Source organism: Rhinatrema bivittatum, chromosome 4 (genome assembly GCF_901001135.1).
Source record: "Rhinatrema bivittatum chromosome 4, aRhiBiv1.1, whole genome shotgun sequence".
Classification (NCBI taxonomy): Eukaryota; Metazoa; Chordata; class Amphibia; order Gymnophiona; family Rhinatrematidae; genus Rhinatrema; species Rhinatrema bivittatum.
Genome location: NC_042618.1, coordinates 111,876,354 through 111,896,097, shown reverse-complemented (window position 1 = coordinate 111,896,097; position 19,744 = coordinate 111,876,354). Strand labels below are relative to the sequence as shown.

At 40.9% G+C, this 19,744-nt stretch overlaps 1 protein-coding gene across 1 annotated transcript in view; it reads right to left on the bottom strand.

Annotated features, from left to right (window-relative positions):
* The window catches only part of UBR1 (ubiquitin protein ligase E3 component n-recognin 1), a 596,438-nt gene that overhangs the window by 323,829 nt on the left and 252,865 nt on the right, over positions 1 to 19,744 (bottom strand). Inside the window, 4 exon segments of the mRNA XM_029598685.1 lie at positions 3,225 to 3,277; positions 3,789 to 3,913; positions 12,080 to 12,143; positions 19,223 to 19,324. Of these exon segments, the coding sequence (XP_029454545.1) occupies positions 3,225 to 3,277; positions 3,789 to 3,913; positions 12,080 to 12,143; positions 19,223 to 19,324 (344 nt within the window).

The window sequence follows — 19,744 nt, the reverse complement described above, 5'->3', positions numbered from 1 at the left end:
CATGGAGACGCTACGTTCCGTAATTGCCTCCATCAGAGTGGGGGAGTTTTTAGCATCCCTCGATTTGACAAAAGCGTATCTACACATTGCAATTCAGAAGGACCATCAGTGGTATCTCCGGTTTATGATTCTCGGCAAGCATTACCAAGTTTCAGGCCCTTCCCTTTGGGCTAGCTACCACTCTGCGCACGTTTACCACATGATGGTGGTCGTGGCGATGGCTCTCCGTCGCCAGGGGATCCTGGTCCATCTCTACTTGGATGATTGGCTCATTCGAGCGAAGTCAAAGGAACGATGCGAGGCGGCGGTCGTCAAGGTGGTGCAAACTCTTTGCTCTCTGGGATGGATCATCAATGCGGCCAAGAGCCAGTTGTCCCCTGCCCAGGTCCTGGATTTTTGGGGGGCGAGATTCGATACTCGGATCGGATAGACAAGCTCATGTCGCAAGTTCGGCATCTCTTGTCCCTGCCAATTCCTATGTCGTGGGACTACTTACAGGTGCTTGGTTCTATGGCATCTACTCTGGAGTTGGTCCCATGGACTTTCGCTCATATGAGACCATTGCAAAGGGCTTTGCTCTCACATTGGGACCCCAAGTCGGAGGCTTTTCAAGTCCCCTTACCTCTCCAGGAACCGGCCAGGTCCAGCCTAGCTTGGTGGCTGAGTCCCGAACACTTGTCGCGGGGGATGGATCTGGAGGTCCCTCAGTGGACTATTGTAACGACTGATGCCAGCCTTTCTGGCTGGGGGGGGGCAGTTTGCCAGTTTCAGGCAGCACAAGGCCAATGGACGCAGCAGGAAGCGCAATGGTCCATCAATCGTCTCGCAACCAGGGCGGTATGGTTGGCCTTGCAGAAGTTCTTGCCTCTAGTTCATCATTGGTCGGTGAGAGTGCTCTCAGACAATGCAACGATGGTGGCATACATCAACCGGCAAGGAGGAAAAAAGCCGTCCTGTAGCTACGAAGGCGGACAAGCTCATGGCCAGGGCGGAAATACATCTGCTCAGGATAGCGGCTTCGCATATTGCCGGGATAGACAACATGCAGGCGGATTTTCTGAGCTGTCAGAGCTTGGATCCCGGAGAGTGGGAGCTGTCCGAGGCATTCGCATTGATAACTCATCGGTGGGGGATTCCCCGTTTGGATCTAATGGCGACTAAGGGGAATGCCAAGGCACCGTGCTTTTTCAGTCACAGAAGAGAGCACGGAGTGGAAGGGGTGGATGCCCTTGTCCTCCCATGGCCTCGCAACATTCTGGTCTACGCATTCCCTCCTTGACCCCTGATAGGCAAGGTCTTGAGAAGAGTAGAAGCCCATCCAGGAGAGGTGGTGCTGGTAGCTCCGGAATGGCCACAGAGGCCGTGATTCGCAGATCTCCTCAACCTTGCAGTGGACGGTCTGCTCCATCTGGGTCAGCTTCCGAATCTTCTGCAGCAAGGTCCAGTATTTTTTGACCAGGTGGATCACTTTTGTCTAGCAGCTTGGCTTATGAGAGGTGGCAGTTGAGAAAGAAGGGTTATCCAGATACGGTGATTTCTATTCTTTTGCAGGGTCGTAAAACTTCCACCTCTCTTATGTCAGAGTCTGGAAGGTTTTTGACTCTTGGTGTAGTAGGTCTAACGTTTCTCCTAGGCGGGCCTCAATAGTCCACATTCTAGCCTTCTTGCAAGAGGGGCTCAAGTTCAAGTGGCGGCATTAGGCTGTTTACGTGGAAAAGTGGAAGGTGTGTCCATAGCAACTCATCCTGATGTGGTTTGTTTCCTACGAGGTGCTAAGCACTTGAATCCACCAAGTCGAGCTGTTTGTCCATCCTGGAGTTTGAATTTAGTCCTTAGGACAGTGTGTGAATCTCCTTTTGAACCGTTCAAGTGCGTTATTCTAAAGGACCTTACACTCAAAACGGTGTTTTTAGTGGCTATCTGCTCGGCTCAGAGAGTTTCAGAAATTTAGGCTCTATCTTGTCGCGAACCTTTTCTTAGGTTTTCCGATTTTGGCGTTTCTCTTAGAACCGTGCATCCTTTCTGCCTAAGGTTGTATCGGCTTTTCACGTGAACCAGTCGGTTCAGTTGCCTGCTTTTCCAGATTTGGATCAGAATTCTCCACATGCTCATGAATTGAAGCGTTTGGATGTCAGGTGGGCACTACTGTGTTACTTGGAGGTCACTAATGATTTTCGCCTGTCAGACCACCTTTTTGTTTTGTGGAGCAGTCCCAGGAAAGGGCATAAAGCTTCCAAGGCTACTACTATGGCCCGGTGGTTGAAGGATGCTATTGCTTCAGCTTACATATGTCACGGATGAGCGGTTACAGAGGGTCTTAAGGCTCATTTGCTTTGTTCTCAGGCGGCGTACTGGGCAGAAAGTCAGTTGATTTCCCCCCAGGAGATCTGTAGGGCGGTGACTTAGAAACCTTTGCATACTTTTGCTCAGCATTACTGTTTTGATGTTCGGGCTCCTGACTGAGAGAGCTTTGGCAGCTGTGTGCTTCGAGCGGGTCTTTCTAGGTCCCACCCCATATAAGGCGGCTTGGGTACATCCCAGCAGTCTGGGCTGATCCGGGTATGTGCAGGGAAAGGAAAATTGGTTCTTACCTGCTAATTTTCGTTCCTGTAGTACCATGGATCAGCCCAGAAGCCCGCCCAGTTTTTGATTCCGCTCTAGTGTTTTTCAATTTTTCTGTCATGCTATATAGCAGGATGAGGATTTCTCAAATGCGCTTATTTTGTACATAGTTGGGTCTCATTGATTTGGTTTGACCATTTAAATTTTGGATTCCTGTTACCAGTTTAATTCCATTTTCTGCTTTGATACTGTTTATACTGAAGGGGGCTGCAGGTGGCGCATCCTACTTAAAGGGATGCCTTTCAAGTTTTTCTCTGTTTCCATCTGCTGGAAGGGAGGCATGACCCAGCAGTCTGGGCTGATCCGTGGTACTACAGGAACGAAAATTAGCAGGTAAGAACCAATTTTCCTGTAATATTTACACAAACATTTGCTTGTATACAATTTTCTAGGACTTTTTTTCCTTTCCAAAAGTTTCAGGAAATTCAGTCCTCGAGCCAAAGATATGCCATTTCAAAACAACAAATGGCTTGCATGCTTTTTATACTTTTTCTTCCTATTTTTGCTCAAAGTAAATCTGTCCCAAGGTAGAGAAAAAGCCAGATTTGTTTAGAGAAGCATCTTCAAATAATTTGTAATATGCACAGAATTAAAAGGCTTACTTGAATATGGCTACTTTATTGATAACTTTGTCCAAGCCAGTATCATTGTTTTCCTATTAAAAAAAATAAAATTATTCACATTCAATTACTAAAGGGAAACAATTTACTAGCACTTTATAAGAGAAAGGGTTGAAGACTTTTACTGCATATTTAGATACACATAAAGAATAAAAATTCACTTGTAGATATAATCTATATAAAGAACACACTAATCTCTACTGATCAGATATGGTATTCATAGGTCTGTAAGGAATGAAACAGAAAAAGTAAAAGTTGGGAAAAGTTTACTACTATAGATCTAAACATAGTAATGTATATTCAAACTTTTAAAAAGCCAGCATTATTTTTAAATATATATTAAAAATTGACTAAACTTGTAAAATCTTCACATCTGTCCTTCATGTTTATAGTTCAATAGCATGATTCCTTTGTGACTTAAAATATAAAATATAAAAAGTATGGGTCAAAAACTCTGGTTTTGGAAAATCTCAAATCAATAAATGATAGAAACCAGGTTTAACTCTGTTCTCATCTGTTTGCTCATAAAAATAAGCAAGTACTCACATTCTCAGGCAAACATTTTGCAATGCTACTATGAGCCATTGGTTCAATGCAAAGTAGATGGATGATCTCCCTCATGGTGACATCCTCCTTGATCACATGACTCAATCCAGGCACATATCTCTCCCCTTACAGCCAGAAAAAGAGAAAAGATATTTTCAAAAGGTACATGCACTTTTGAATATGGTATATAGTTTATTTCTGGATGTTTGACAGGATCTAGCTGTAAGGAAAACAAAAACCTACGGAGGTCAATTCAAAGTGGAAAAAATTTGAAAATTCAGATGACATCATGGTGGCAAGTTATTGCCATAAACGCTACTCTGTAATTAAGTAGTACATTTTATCTAGGGAGGATTTCATGCCATCCAGTTTCACTGAAGATGTTCAAACATTACATAACCAATGTATTAGGAACATGCAAAATCATGGTTTCTCAACTCTGGTCCTTAAAAGGTTGCAGTCAGGTCTGGTTTTCAGAATAAGCAAAACATACTAATTAAATTTGGATTTATTGGGGATTGGGGCCGTGTATGGAACAGTAAAAAGCTCTCTCTCAAAGATGGCTTACATCTGTCTGTGACAAACCAAAAGATATCAATAGAATACACCACAATTTCAGCGATCTAAACAATTATCTGGAAAATCATGAGCTGAACCTCAATCGCTGATATAATCTTATTTTATAGTGCTAATTCAATTTTAAAATGATTAAAAAATTCTTATCAACACCTACATTATGTGGAATGCTGTATTCTTGTTGATTTAAATTATGCTGTAGTGGTTAAAAATTAATATAATTAATATAATTAATATAATTTTTAACCACAGCATAATTTAAATCAACAAGAATACAGCATTCCACATAATGTAGGTGTTGATAAGAATTTTTTACATCTGTCTGTGGCAGGAAAAAGGATCCTAAGAGATAAATTCAAATCTTATGACTTAAGACATTTAAACTAGATGCCGGGGGTGGCAGAAATAAATTAGAATGGCACCCCCCAAATACTAATGCAATGGAAAAGGGTGAAGTGGATAACAAAACTCAACTAAATAAGTTACAAAAGGAGCCCAAGAAAAGCAGTAACCTGAACGAGAAAAGCTGGAAAGCTATGAGCACAAATGCTCTTAGTTTGGGCAATAAAATCCCAAATCTGCAAGCCCTAATGGTGGAGGCGGACTTGGACATTGTTGCGGTCATGGAGACGTGGTTCACGGAATCTCATGATTGGGATACGGCAATACCGGGCTATAACTTGTTAAGGAAGGACAGAGAGGATAGGAAAGGAAGAGGAGTGGCTCTTTATGTCAGAAACAAAATCCATTTGTTAATCTCCGCTAAGGTAAGACCAAAACATCACACTCCCAAATAATAATAAAATCTCACCATATAATGTACCATCAACTTTATGAAGAAATTTTGAAAACATTTTTGAAAAAGATTGTATATTTTTTTTGAAAATTTTTTTTGAGAGATGGGATAAGTTTCATATATTTTGATGCATGCCTCTACGGCCTTGCTTCAATTTTTTAATTATAGTCATCAATTTACCTCCCTCCCACTCTCTATTTTATTCAATTTTTTAAACAAACTTTTTTTGATATTTGAGTAAAAAGATATCTATATATCATTCAATAAACCCTCTAAACCATGTTTCAATGTCCAATTATTAAATGTCCCGTCAAAACTTTTTGATAAGTTGAGTCCAAATGAGATAGAAACCGCATATATTTATTTATTTATTTTATTTAACAGTTTTATATACCGACCTTCATAGTAAATAACCATATCGGATCGGTTTACAATTAACAAGAATAAAAACTGGGGTAACTATTCAAGTAAACGAAAGATAAACAGTAGGTAGGAATGAGTCAAAATTACAATCAACAGGGAAGAGAACTTGGAAGCTTGCAACAAGCTGGAAAGAAGATAAGGCAGGAAATAAATATGAAGTGATGCCATACTTTTATTAGCCTTTGGCGGTAGTGAAAGCTTATTGCAAATGATACACAAAAATGTCGCCTGAATGAATGGAGATGCATTTTTGTTCAAATAGAAGCAGAGATAAAATGCTCAGAGTAAAAAGTACTCATTGAGTTTGAATAATTTAATAACGAATAAAAAAGAAAATCTATTTCATTGAAGAAAGAACAACTAAACAGGGTTGGAGAAAGATCGAAAGGGGGAGAACATGCGAGATAAGTGTTTGTTTGGCGTCAATAATTGGAAAGAAGATTTATAACCCCACCATGTCAAGTTGAGTCCAAATGAGATAGAAACCGCATATACTTTTAATAGCCTTTGGCGGTAGCGAAAGCTTATTGCAACTGATACACAAACAATGTCGCCTGAATGGAGATGCATTTTTGTTCAAATAAAAGCAGAGATAAAATGCTCAAAGTAAAAAGTACTCATTGAGTTTGAATAATTTAATAACAAATAAAAAAAGAAAATCTATTTCGTTGAAGAAAGAACAACTAAACAGGGTTGGAGAAAGATCGAAAGACATTAGTTTGAACTTCACAAGTAAAATAAAATTTTTTGACGGGGGACATTTAATAATTGGTCATTGAAACATGGTTTAGAGGGTTTATTGAATGATATATAGATATCTTTTTACTCAAATATCAAAAAAAGTTTGTTTAAAAAATTGTTGAATAAAATAGAGAGTGGGAGGGAGGTAAATTGATGACTATAATTAAAAAATTGAAGCAAGGCCGTGGAGGCATGCATCAAAATATATGAAACTTACCCCATCTCTCAAAATTTCATCATAAAGTTGATGGTACATTATATGGTGAGATTTTGTTATTATTTGGGAGAAACAAAATCCAAGCATCTGAGCTGCAAGGAAGATGGGGCAAAGAAGAAGCACTATGGGTCGACCTAAAAAAAAAGATGATGGGGCATCCATTTTTATTGGATTGGTTTACAGGCCTCTAAATCAAATGGAAGAGCTTGTCAGAGATCTGGTTGAAGACATCCAAAACATGGGAAAGAAGGAAGAAGTGGTGATTGTTGGAGATTTTAATCTGCCGGATGTAGACTGGAGAATGCCTTCTGCAGAATCTAACAGTAGTGAAGAGATAGTGGATGCCCTGCAAGGGTCTCTGTTCAAACAACTGGTAACAGAATCCACGAGGGAGGGAGCTATTCTAGATTTAGTGCTCACTAATGGAGATAATGTGTCTAATATCCAGGTGGGTGACCCACCTCAGCACCAGTGATCATCAAACGGTATGGTTTCATATCACAAACAGGATACGGAGAAGAAGCACGAAGACCAGAGTTTTGCAGTTCAAAAACACAGACTTTGATGAAATGGGGAAGTACCTGGAGGAAGAAATAGAAGGCTGGGAGAACATGAGAGATGTGGAACAACAGTGGGCCAAACTAAAAGGAGCAATAACCAAGGCAACTAATCTATATGTTAGAAAAGTAAAGAAAAGCAAGAGAAAAATGAAACCTATATGGTACTCAAAGGAGGTGGCTGACAAAATAAAAGCTAAAAGAGTAGCATTCAAGAAATATAAAGGATCCCAAAGGGAGGAGCACAAGGACGAATATCTGGTGGAACTGAGGGAGACAAAGAATGTAATCAAGACAGCAAAAAGTCAAGCTGAAGAAAGGATTGCCAAAGAGGTAAAGCGAGGTGACAAAACAGATACATCAGAGAAAGGAGAAAAGTTCAAAGTGGTATAGTGAAATTGAAAGGTGAAAAGAATCAATATATGGAGACGGACGAAGAAATGGCAGAAATATTAAACGAATACTTCAGTGTTCACTAAAGAGGACCTTGGAGAAGGACGATCACTAGGTAACAAGAAACTGGAGGGGAGTGGAGTAGAAGTAACTCTGTTTACAGAAGAGAATGTATGGGAAGAGCTAGGAAAACTGAAAGTGGACAAAGCCATGGGGCCTGATGAGGTTCATCCCAGGATACTGAGGGAGCTCAGAGATGTGTTTGCGGGTCCACTGTGTGACCTGTTCAATAGATCCCTAGAAACGGGAGTGGTGCCGAGTAATTGGAGAAGAGCGGTGGTGGTCCTGCTTCACAAGAGTGGGAGCAGAGAGGAGACTGGAAACTACAGGCCGGTTAGCCTCACACCTCGGTGGTAGGAAAAGTCATGGAGTCGCTGCTGAAAGAAAGAATAGTGAACTATCTACAGTCAGAAGAATTGCTGGACCAGAGGCAGCATGGATTCACCAGGGGAAGGTCCTGTCAGACAAATCTGATTGACTTTTTTGATTGGGTGACTAAGCTTTTGATACGGTCCCGCACAGGAGGCTTGTGAATAAAATGAGAAGCTTAGGAGTGAGTGCCAAGGTGGTGGCCTGGATTGCAAACTGGTTGACGGACAGAAGACAATGTGTGATGGTAAATGGAACTTATTCTGAAGATAGAGCGGTGTTAAGCGGAGTGCCGCAAGGATCGGTGTTGGGACCGGTCCTGTTCAATATCTTTGTGAGCGACATTGCGGACAGGATAGAAGGTAAGGTTTGTCTTTTTGCGGATATTACTAAGATCTGCAACAGAGTGGACACGCCGGAAGGAGTGGAGAGAATGAGATGGGATTTAAGGAAGCTGGAAGAGTGGTCGAAGATATGGCAGCTGAGATTCAATGCCAAGACGTGCAGAGTCATGCACATGGGGTGTGGAAATCCGAAAGAACTGTATTTGATGGGGGGTGAAGGGTTGATGTGCACGGAGCAGGAGAGAGACCTTGGGGTGATAGTGTCTAATGATCTAAAGTTGGTGAAACAATGTGACAAGGCCATAGCTAAAGCCAGAAGAATCCTGGGCTGCATAGAGAAAGGAATATCTAGTAAGAGAAAGGAAGTGATAATCCCCTTGTACAGGGCCTTGGTGAGTCCTTACCTGGAGTACTCTGTTCAGTTCTGGAGACCATATCTCCAAAGGGACAGGGACAGGATGGAGGCGGTCCAGAGAAGGGCGACCGAAAAGGTGGATGATCTTCATAAAATGACTTGAGGAGAGATTGAAGAACCTAAATATGTATACCCTGGAGGAGAGGAGGAGCAGGGGTGATATGATACAGATTTTCAGATACTTGAAAGGTTTTAATGATCCATGAAAAACAACAAACCTTTTCAGTTGGAAAAAAATCAGTAGAACAAGGGGACACGATTTGAAGCTCCAGGGAGGAAGACTCAGAACCAATGTCAGGAAGTATTTCTTCATGGAGAGGGTGGTGGATGCCTGGAATGCCCTTCCGGAGGAAGTGGTGAAAACTAAAACTGTGAAGGATTTCAAAGGGGCATGGGATAAACATTGTGGATCCATAAAGGCTAGAGGATGGGAATGAAGTGAAGAGCCATGGGGGTGGATTACTGGAGTGGAGGCTACTACATGGTGATTACTATCCTTATTCAATAAGCCTTTGCAAGGTTAATGCAACTCCAACATTGCTCTCTGCTTCTACGGCAAGGGGAAATGTGGAAAAGAGGATTTGCATTCAGGCAACAACCAACAAGGAGTGAACGTCACAATCTGGATAAACAAATAAGCATGGGGGTAAGCTTGCTTAATTCGGCGGTTACTACCCTAAACCAATTAAGCCTGATACATCACTTTGAATGCATACATAGCATTGTTCTCTGCTTCAATGGCAGGGGGGAAAGGGGGAAATGTGGAAAACAGGATTTACATTCAGACAACATCCAACAAGGCAATGATCTGTGCAATCTGGGTTAACAAGCATCGGGGTAACTTGTTTGATGCAATGGTTACTACACTTAACCATTAAGCCTTATGCTCACCTTTAATGCAACTCCAACATTACTATCTGCATCAATGGCAAGAAACTTGAATCAAACAGTTACCAACAAGGGCCCTGAAATTGGTGGTGGTGGTGAAAGAGATACGTATGGGAAAATAAGTGTGGGAGCTTGCTGGGCAGACTGGATGGGCCAACTGGTCTTTTTCTGCTGTCATTTCTATGTTTAAAGTGGTTCTCAGACCAAATGCACACAAATATTTGCTAAATATTCACCAAGGACATCCTATAAACCAGGATTGCTTATGGCCCTTATTAGTCCTCTTACACCTACATAAAGCAATTTCCAAGTGATTATTTTCTATGGTATTCATTGAAAGTAGTAAATCAGAGTTTATTATAAACATCAAGTATGAGGAAGAACTGCTTGCTGCAGGGGTAGCCTGCACAGAACAGCAGCTCCTATTTCTGAGGGAATGGGTTAACCTGCACGAAGCAGCAGTTGCTGCCCTTAACCGAAGGTATGGGGCAACCTGCACAGAGCGGCATTTACTGCCAAAAGCAATTCACTGGGCAGACTAGATGGACCGATTGGTCTTTATCTGCTGTCATATACTATATTATTGGGGCTGTATCAGCACTGAACATTGTTAATTAATCAACAGGTGTACATGCCAGGACATCAAATGGCACAAATAGGACTGGCTTTCAGGGATCGCTTCTGAGGGTGCTCGGCATGGATTAGACCTTCCCCTCCACTGACATCAGACACAGATGGAGACCAATGCCAATGTATCTTTGGCTTCCCTTGATGCTCAGCTTTTCAATACTGTAATTGAACAGACAGAAACTGACACCTTCTTTGATCAGGAAGAGTCAGAACCAATGGTTCCTCATCCCCAAACCCCCCGAAGCAGCTCCTTCCATCAATGCAGCTCAGAGGTTCTTCAGTGTATATGGATTGATATTCTGGTTCCTGAAGAGTCTATCCATAAGTTCTAGTCAGAATCGGTGTCCTTTGAGGGTCATAGTCACATATTTGCGACACAGCTGGACATCATGGGATGCTATCAAGCAAAGAACAAATCTGTCATGGGGGTCTGTGCTAGACATGGTCCTTTTGCACTGGAGCATCACTGGAATCTGCTAGACATGTCTGACTGAAACAAAAGGGATACAAATTCAAAGTTTATGGCAGCAATGGATCAATGGCTCCACTATCAAGGCAAAAGAAAACTTAGAAATTCAACCAACAAACTTTACTTAGGGAAACTACGAGTAACAAGACCTCAGGCCCCTGCGACAAATGATTCTGGGGCTGAAAAAAGAAAACAAGGCCCAGAAACAAAAGAGTGAGACACCACACCGCAACTGAAGGACTCCATGGAAAACGAAAGACTGAAGGGACCCTGCACGGATACATAGTATAATGCATGCATGGGCATGCCCAGTGAAGCACAAAAGTTCTAGAAACTTTGACATAAGTTTTCCGTGGCAAGCTCCATTGGATGATGTCATCCATGTGTGAGGACTGCAATCCTGCTTGTCCTCAGAGAAATACACATAGTACGAGAACCAAATTAGTTTGCATAACCTGGATTTCCCAAAAACCAGATCTACTGGCAACCCTTGAGGATCAGGGTTGTATACCTTTGTTTTAACCAAAGCATAGTTTTATTCTTTCAACAAGAATAATCCTATGAAAGTGGTCTCCCCATTAAAATAGCAGAGTAGTGGACTGATCATGAATTTCTTGATAAGTAATATATTCTCCTGTAAGCAGTGCTACATGCTAGGCTAAACTCAATGGCTCAGTAGCAAAGTTGCATGTTCCCATGAGGAATTTCTGTTTTTGATTTCCAGTCCTTTTCTGCTAAAGCTGCCAGCAATGTTCTATTTTTTTTTTTTTTTTTTTTGAAGGCCACGTGCGTAAAAAAAAAAAAAAAAAAAATATATATATATATATATATATATATATATATATATATATATATATATATATATATATATATATATATATTGTGTGCAATGTATTGTAGAAATTTGTGCACAGTGCTCTCTGAAATACCATTCTATTTTCATTTCTTGTCCATGCTGTTTTCCTGTGTGCACCTATTTCACAACTTATGGGCACTTAATTGGAACACTGGCTGCCAGCTATAAATGATGCAAAGACAATGTTCTAGAAGTCCCAATCGCAGTAGTTATATTTACTGGCTAAACTCAAAAACTGTGTTCTAAAAGAATCAGAGCACTGTGACTCCTGGTCAAGAATTGTCATCATGATGGCTGGGATGCAAGTGTTTTAAAATAGGGGTCGGGGAGTTCCAGTGTTACCAATATAGATTTATTGTGCAGTACTCAAAGTAAAGCAGAAGGGGGACTGCATGTCAAAAAAAACAAACAAAAACCTGAAAGCAATAGTATTATCAGCTTGCTTTAAAAGGTAAAAAGTTTTATGGAGAGGATGGGAATGAAACCATAAACGTAAAACGTTACAGGAGGTGCAATTATGAAACTAATACATGTCAGTTAAATCAATGAATACATACCAACAACATAAATTAAAATTTGCAGCATCTCTTCTATTAATGTATTGCGTTGTTTTGTCAAGACCTGAATAATTTAAAGAAAACAAAAATTACAACAAAATGCAAATACATAAAACCTGCTCTCAAAGATTCCTTTCCCCACGGAAAAGGATAAAAAGGAACAGATTATGCCAACATTGTGCATTGAATAACTTAACATACAACCTCATTTCAGGACAGATGGTCTGCAGTATTCAAATCTCTATAAAATTGAGCAAACCTTCCTCTAATAGCTGAGCTCTTCAGCAATATACCCCCTGCTTATCCCTTATTTTACTGCCTAAACTGTTTCTTTTTCTTCCATTTAAAAGCTAATAATCTGCTTACTTTATTTCTGAATTCAATATACTGTTGGTGAACCTGATTAAGCTTATAAGTAATGTCTTTAACATCAAGATCTCAATTTACTTCCATAAATTTCCAATTGTCTCAAAATCACTGGATTTTATGTTAAATCTAAGCCTGTAGACTAATCTGGGTCTGAATTTTTTTCTCTTTTCTTATGAACAGCTTGCGAATTAGTTTCCCACCGATAACCAGTTTAAAACAGTCTCAAAGGGTCTGTGCAGAGGTCTTCCTATCATCATCATGCCTAAAATAGGTAAGCAGATCTCACAATCGTTGACAAAATTCAGAATCACTCAGATTCTCATCCAAATGCCAAAAAAGATTGCCCAAATCTTCGTGAGAAAGATTCAGAACAGGGACCATGATCTGACAAAGAAATGGTTCCAATATCAACACTTACCACATGAGAAATTAAACTTTTATCAATGAGGAAAAAAATCTATCCTGGAGTAAGAAGCATGCTCAGAGGAGAAAAAAAGAATAATCCCTTTTAGATTGATTCAGTAATCTCCATTTGTCAATTAAGTTATATTTTATAACCAGGTTTTTCAATTTAAGCCTAGGTGAATATCTCCCCAACCCAGATCCCAATGAATTATCTAAAGCAGGGTTTCTAGTAATATTAATATTCCTACCTATTATAACAAACCTACCTAGATGTAAGCTCAACACCTGTCTCAGATAATAAAACCCCCACCTTGGTCAGATTGGGAGAATAAATATTAACAAAAGTAAAAAAAAAAAAAGTGCATCTAACTGTAATTTAACTATTAAGAACTTGTCCTCTTTACCAACTGTAACCTCTTGAACATGAACCAGCAAATTTTTAGAGAACATTATGCCCATCCTACTATATTTACTGCAAATAGAACTTGATGCAAAAAAACACAAGGAAAAATATTTATTCCACAGCAAGTGCTCATCCTTTATCCAAAGGTAGGTGTCTTGCAAAAATATAATTGAAGCCTCCAGTTTAACTACCTCTTTAAACAGTAACTGCCTTTTTAATGGCATTTTAAGACCTTTAACACAGAGAGAATATCCTAATAGGTTTAGCCATCATAAGAAAAACAACAGTTCATAACGTCTCTCATCAGAACATCTTACAATTGCCTTATGAAAAATAGGAAATCAATACCATCCATAATAAAACTGTCAAGTTCCCTCAACATTTCCCAATACAGCCTCCCAAGACTTATAAAGAACCAAAGTCACCACCACCAAAAATACGACCTTCTAGGTCAGGGACTTCAGCTTACAGGAGTGCAGAGGCTGAAAAGGAGCTTTCATCAGCTAGGTCAGTACAAATGAGGCAAACGCTTAATGAATCTAACAACTAAATGGTACACAGAAATGAGACTACCTTCTACACACTGATGAAAGGTAACAATTACACTAAAATGAACTCTTACTGAGTTGGTCTTGAAATGGGACTCTGGAAAATGTAGAAAGTGATCAAGCAGATTCCGTGTACAGCAGAAGAAAGGATCTAGGACCTTTTTCTCACACCCAAAAGGCATACCTCCTCAACTTCACAAGAATGTTCTATGGGCTGAAGTCCTTCCTTGAAGCTAGAAGAATTTGCAACACATCTTCAAAGATCTAGAGGTTGTAAAGCCACCCTCAACATTCTGGCTTTGAGAACCAGGGATCTGATACTGGGACGGCACAACAGCCACTGATCTTGAGGGATGAGGAGTGAGGATTTCCCCAGGCTGATTAGAATCCTGATAAACATCTCCCTTCGGAAAAGAAACCAAATTTGTCTTGGCCAAAAGGGTGCTATAAGAATCAAAGTCCCCTGACCTCTTCTGAGTTTCAACAAGGTCTTCACAACGAGAGGAATTAAAAAATGGACATACAGTAAGCCCTGGTAGCAACTGAGGGCAATGGCATCCAAGGCTAGTTTGCCTTGAACCCCTTTCCTGGAACAGAAAAGCAGGACTTTTCTGTTCTGAGGGAATGCAAACAGATTCACCATGGAATATTCCACTCGTGAAATATTTGGTTTGTTACACTCCAGTCCAGGAGCCATTCATGAGGTTCCAGGACCCAACTCAATCTGACTACCAGGACATTCTCCTCGCCTGCCAGGTAAGTGGCCTTGAGGATTATTCCTTAAATAATAGCCCAGACCAACGTCTGGACAATTTTGTGAAATAGAAGATGTAATCCCATTCCTACCTGCTTATTGATGTAACACAATACTACTTGATTGGACAACACAGTAATTCTTATCCAGAAAGGCAATCTCTGCAAGCCATCAGGGTTTAACAAACCATTCTTATCTCTGGAAATGTATCTGCTAAAGCTTTCCTCAGTGGACCAAAAGTCTTGGGTGCAAAATTATTCTCCATGGGCTCTCTACCCCAGGTTGGATGCATCTTTGGTTAGGAGAATGTAAGGGCCTACCCCTGATCAGAGTGGAATGAATCTGCCAACAGGACAGGGAGTCCTTGAACAGCTGAACGATGTGGATGCTGGCTTGTACCCACTATGATTGGAAGGTCCCTTGGACTCTTCTCATATGAAGATATGCCAACAGAGTACAATGCATTGTGATGCCATGAGATCCAACCACCTCAACATGTCCCATGCTGATGCCTGTTGACTCTCTTGAATCCTCTCCACTGCGGATATCAATGTGACCATCCACTGCTATATGAGGAAGGTTCTTGCCCAAGTTCTATCTAGCACTGCCCCGATAAACCCCAATGGAGATAACAGGCTCAAGTGGGGTAGCTGATGATGAACCCTAGTAACTCAATACTAGGATGACTCTGTACATTGATTCTGTGGTACCTGCTTGAGATGTGCTCTTTACTAATCAATCATCCAGGTATGGGAAAACATGCATCTCCAGTTTGTCACCATTGTGAGATAATTTATGAAGACAACTGGGGCTGATGCTATGCTCAAGGGCAGCATGGGAAACTGGAGGAGGCAATTACCTACTATGAATCGGATATTTCCTGTGAGCTAGAAATATATCTATGTGGATGTAAGCATTCATTAGATGCTGATGGCATAATCAATCTCCATTTTTTGAGAAAGAGAATCAACATGCCTGGGGAAACCATCTTGAATTTTTCCCTTTTCAATAATTTCTTTAAGGCTCTTAGGCTTATGATTGATGGAGTCCTCCTGTTTTCACTGGGCTCAAGAAATACTTGGCATAAATTCCAGCCCTTTTTCCTTGAGTGGAACAGACTGAATTGCATTGGTCTCCAAGAGAAAGCAAATGTTGCTTACCTGTAACAGGTGTTCTCACAGGACAGCAGGATATTAGTCCTCACATATGGGTGACATCACAGGATGGAGCCCAATCAAAGAACACTTCTGTCAAAGTTTCCAGAACTTTGACTGGCCCCTACTGGGCATGCCCAGCAGGGGTCCCCCATTCAGTCTTCTTTTTTCCGCACAGCAGTAGCCATGCGGTTAAGGAGCTCTGCAGAGATTCCTGACAGGAAGTTTCCTCACGGAATTACTAAAAATTAATTTACCCCACAGGGATCCCTCCTTCAACTTTTTCGAGCCACAGTACATGCATCACACTGTTTTGGTTTTTTTTATTTGGACCACCATTACCTCCAAAGAGACTGTCTCCATTGCATGGCACATCGAGTCTTTTCTGGACATCTGGATAGAAGGCTGAAACCTGCAGCCAGGAGAGTCTAATGGGTGCCAATCCTCATTGTAGAGACTCTCGATGCAATCTTGAAAACCTTAAAGGTCAACTTGACCATAACATAGAACATAAGAACATCCAACATCTTCATCTATAATTCTTGAAGGATCCTGTGTACTGGGCCTACCACAATCGATTTCTGAAGCTCCATGAATTGGAGGATTCCCAACATCTTGTTCCTAAACATCTCTTCCTTCTACAAAGCAAATGGAATGTCTTCTCTGGATGAAGCAGGTAAAGGAGAGGTCCTCCAGTGGAGACTTTCTTCTTTCCTGCGAAGAAGAGACCTGTTGATTCTGCCTAATCAGAAAAATCTTCAAATCCATAGCTATATCCTCAGGAGTATTCTGAATCCGAGCCAAATTGATAAGTTGGGGATGTGGACCCTGACAACAACCAACAAGGACTGAATTGTACAGGCTGGATAAACAAGCATGGAAGTAGCTTGCTTACTGCGGCAGTTACTACCCCTAACCAATTAAGCTAGATATTTCACTTAGATGCAGCTCCAGCACTGCTCTCTACATCAATGGCTGGGGGTGGAAGGTAAATAGAACCAAAAACTTACTAAGGGCCAAGATTAACAGACAAGTATGAGAAAAAAAAATAAGTGTGAAAGCTTTCTGGGCAGACTAGATAGGCCGTTTGGTCTTCTTCTGCCATCATTTCTATGTTTCTATGATCTTGCCCATCTTGCAGACAAGACCTCAGAGAGGGAAGTACTTGTCTATTGGGGCCTGGATCCCAATGAGTTTATGCATCTCAGAGAAGTTGCCTTCCCAACAATGCAATGAGATAAAAATCAAAATCTGTAAAGCTGGTATTGATGTTGATTCCCCTCTGGGAAATGGCATCTCTACCACTCCTTCAGATACCTTGAGAGACTCCAGTCTGCATGGATACTGAGGCCCTCAATGCTGAAACAGACGCTATGCATAGCTCCGTCCAAGGCCTGTTGGATCTTCCTGTCCAACTGCTTCTCACAGACTGCTGATGAAAACAAGGCATCGCTTTCCATGGATACCAGGGGTGTACCAGTGGTTAACATCTGGACCATTGGAAACTGCTGCAGTTCCTGGGATTAAATTGAGGATGAAGGCTCCTTACCATGGAAATGCTTGGGGGAATTCAGGTAAGCTACCAGGATATACTTGCTCCCAGCAATGGACATCAACTGAGACTTCTGTCAATGCTTGCTAGCCTTCACCCAATTAACGTCATCAGCACTCCTTAATGCTAGAACTGAAGAGGCCGAGCCCTTCATCTTCTTTGAGTGGGAAAGGACAGGTGATGACCCATTCCCCAGGTCCTTCCTGATGCTGATGTCGAGGGAGCTCACAATGAGCTAGAAATCACCATATATGAAGCTGGTATTGATGTTGATTCTCCTCTAGGAAAGAATATTGGTTGTTGACCAAGGACGTTGTGGTCAGCCAAGGATGGATCTATCATGGAGATCCATGGTAGACATGAACTTCTCATACAGGGGGTGGTTATTAAAACCACTGGCCGCTTTCTCTAGTATGGGCATCAGCCAAAAAATAAGCATAATAAAATCAAACAACCTGAAGACAAAAAATGTGACTTACGCCTTCTCAGTGCAGCAATACCAGGGCAAAACACAGCTGTCAAAGAATAAAGGATATGTATAAAGCAAACCGACGAAACCTACCTAGGTGGCTTTAGAAAACAAAATAAGACCATGGGGTCTTGTGAAATATCAATCCTGCCTTCTCAGAAAGCTGAAGGTTCCTTCTCAAGAGGAGACAAAAAAAAACCGTAACCTGTGTGCTCTGCAGAAAAGATGAGACTGCAGGGGTCCCTGCTTGGACAAGTGGCAATAAGGTACGCTACACATGCTCAGTAGGGTATGCTCAAAGTTCTAAGAAAACTTTGATATTTACAATTTTGTTTAATTAACTTTTTATTGAATGCTACAATATAATGATACATCACACATAATCCTGATTGAGACACTGATATACAAGCTCAAACACATAGAAGAAAAGAACAGCGATAAAGATAATGCCCATAGAACATTAGCTGGACAACTTGTTTCTACTCCTGTGTGTGTGTGTATAGTTTGATGTCTGTGTGTACACACACACACACACACACACACACCTTCTATCGGTTTCCCTAAACCCTCCCCCCACCCCCACCCCCACCCAATACGAATAAGAGCACCAAACTTTTTCAAATTTTAACTGTGAATCATGTTTGATAGCTATGAGTTTCTCCATATAATAAACTTTACATTTCTATTTTAAATAAAGCCAAGTTAGAACCCTAAGGGATTACTTTACATAACCAGAGAGAGTCAGAACCTGATACTATATACAGAGAGTATGTTATTTGGGTGAAGTACTATTCCATAGGTGTACTAGTAGTAGGGGCAGCTATAGTATATTGATGTCGGTGCATTCTGATTTGGAGGTTTCTGCCATTTATTTATTTATTTAGATGTTTTATACGCCATCATTCCATATGAGAATCACTAATTCATGACAGTTTACAGGTAAAACATTCATAATTATAATGAGTGTTACAAGGTGGATAAACATTCGTAATAAACAGAAGTAATACAATGGTAGGCATATAACATGAAAACAAAGCTAGATTAAAGGGGCTTGTGAGGGGGGCTACTGTTCAAGACTTATTTAGGTTATCTGAGCCATACAGGAAATTGACAAAGAACCGTGGGTAGTGGGAAGTTGAAAGGAAAGCAAAGATCAAGTTGGGTCTACAGCAGGCAGGAAAAATGGGCAGAATGGATGGTCCTGGTGATCTAATTTCCATAAAAGGCCATATTTTTATGATGCTGAATGTAAGGTATATAAATACTTGTGAAGAAGGGATTACTCCTGTTATATTTGCTTCAGGTGTTCACTTATGTTGTAAGTTTTCTGACACAGGGACTAAATGCACCTGTATGCAATTTGTTGTAAAACTAAACTGGTTTAGAGCGCTATATAAATCACCAAATAATATTAAGAATTTGGACCAAGTTCATGTACAAATTCCTAGCCTACTACACAAACATCAAACTAAGAAAAGCTATAACTCACCATGTCTTTAGTAGGCATTACTCGCTTCAAAAAATCGAAAAGTTCAAATCTCTGGAGCAGCAGCAACAAGAAGCGGTTTGGATCCATCTGAGAAGCACCAATCTGCCAGATATGCCAAAGCATTAGTCATAATCCTCATTGAGAAATGAATGCCTCAATTTTTTTTTTTTGCCCTGAGTTTTCCTTCCTTTTCTCTTTTTCTTGCAGCTCAAGTTGGAACCAGTCCTAGGATCCTGGCATCATGAGCCTTCATTCCCAACTACCTGGGATCTTTCCCCTATTTTATTAGACCCTCCCACTGTTCCTAGCCTGGTCACTGCAGCAACAGTCCTGACACCAGAAGTCATGCACCAGGACTCTTTCCAAAACTCCGTATCATGGGATCTAAATATGACCACTAAATGCCATTCTTATTGATGACCACAATTCCCTCCCTTCCAGCATTCCTAGTTGACCTGGAGAGCAGAAGACCTGATATAGGAATCAAAGGGAGGACCTTCTACATGGAAGTGCATAAAACTG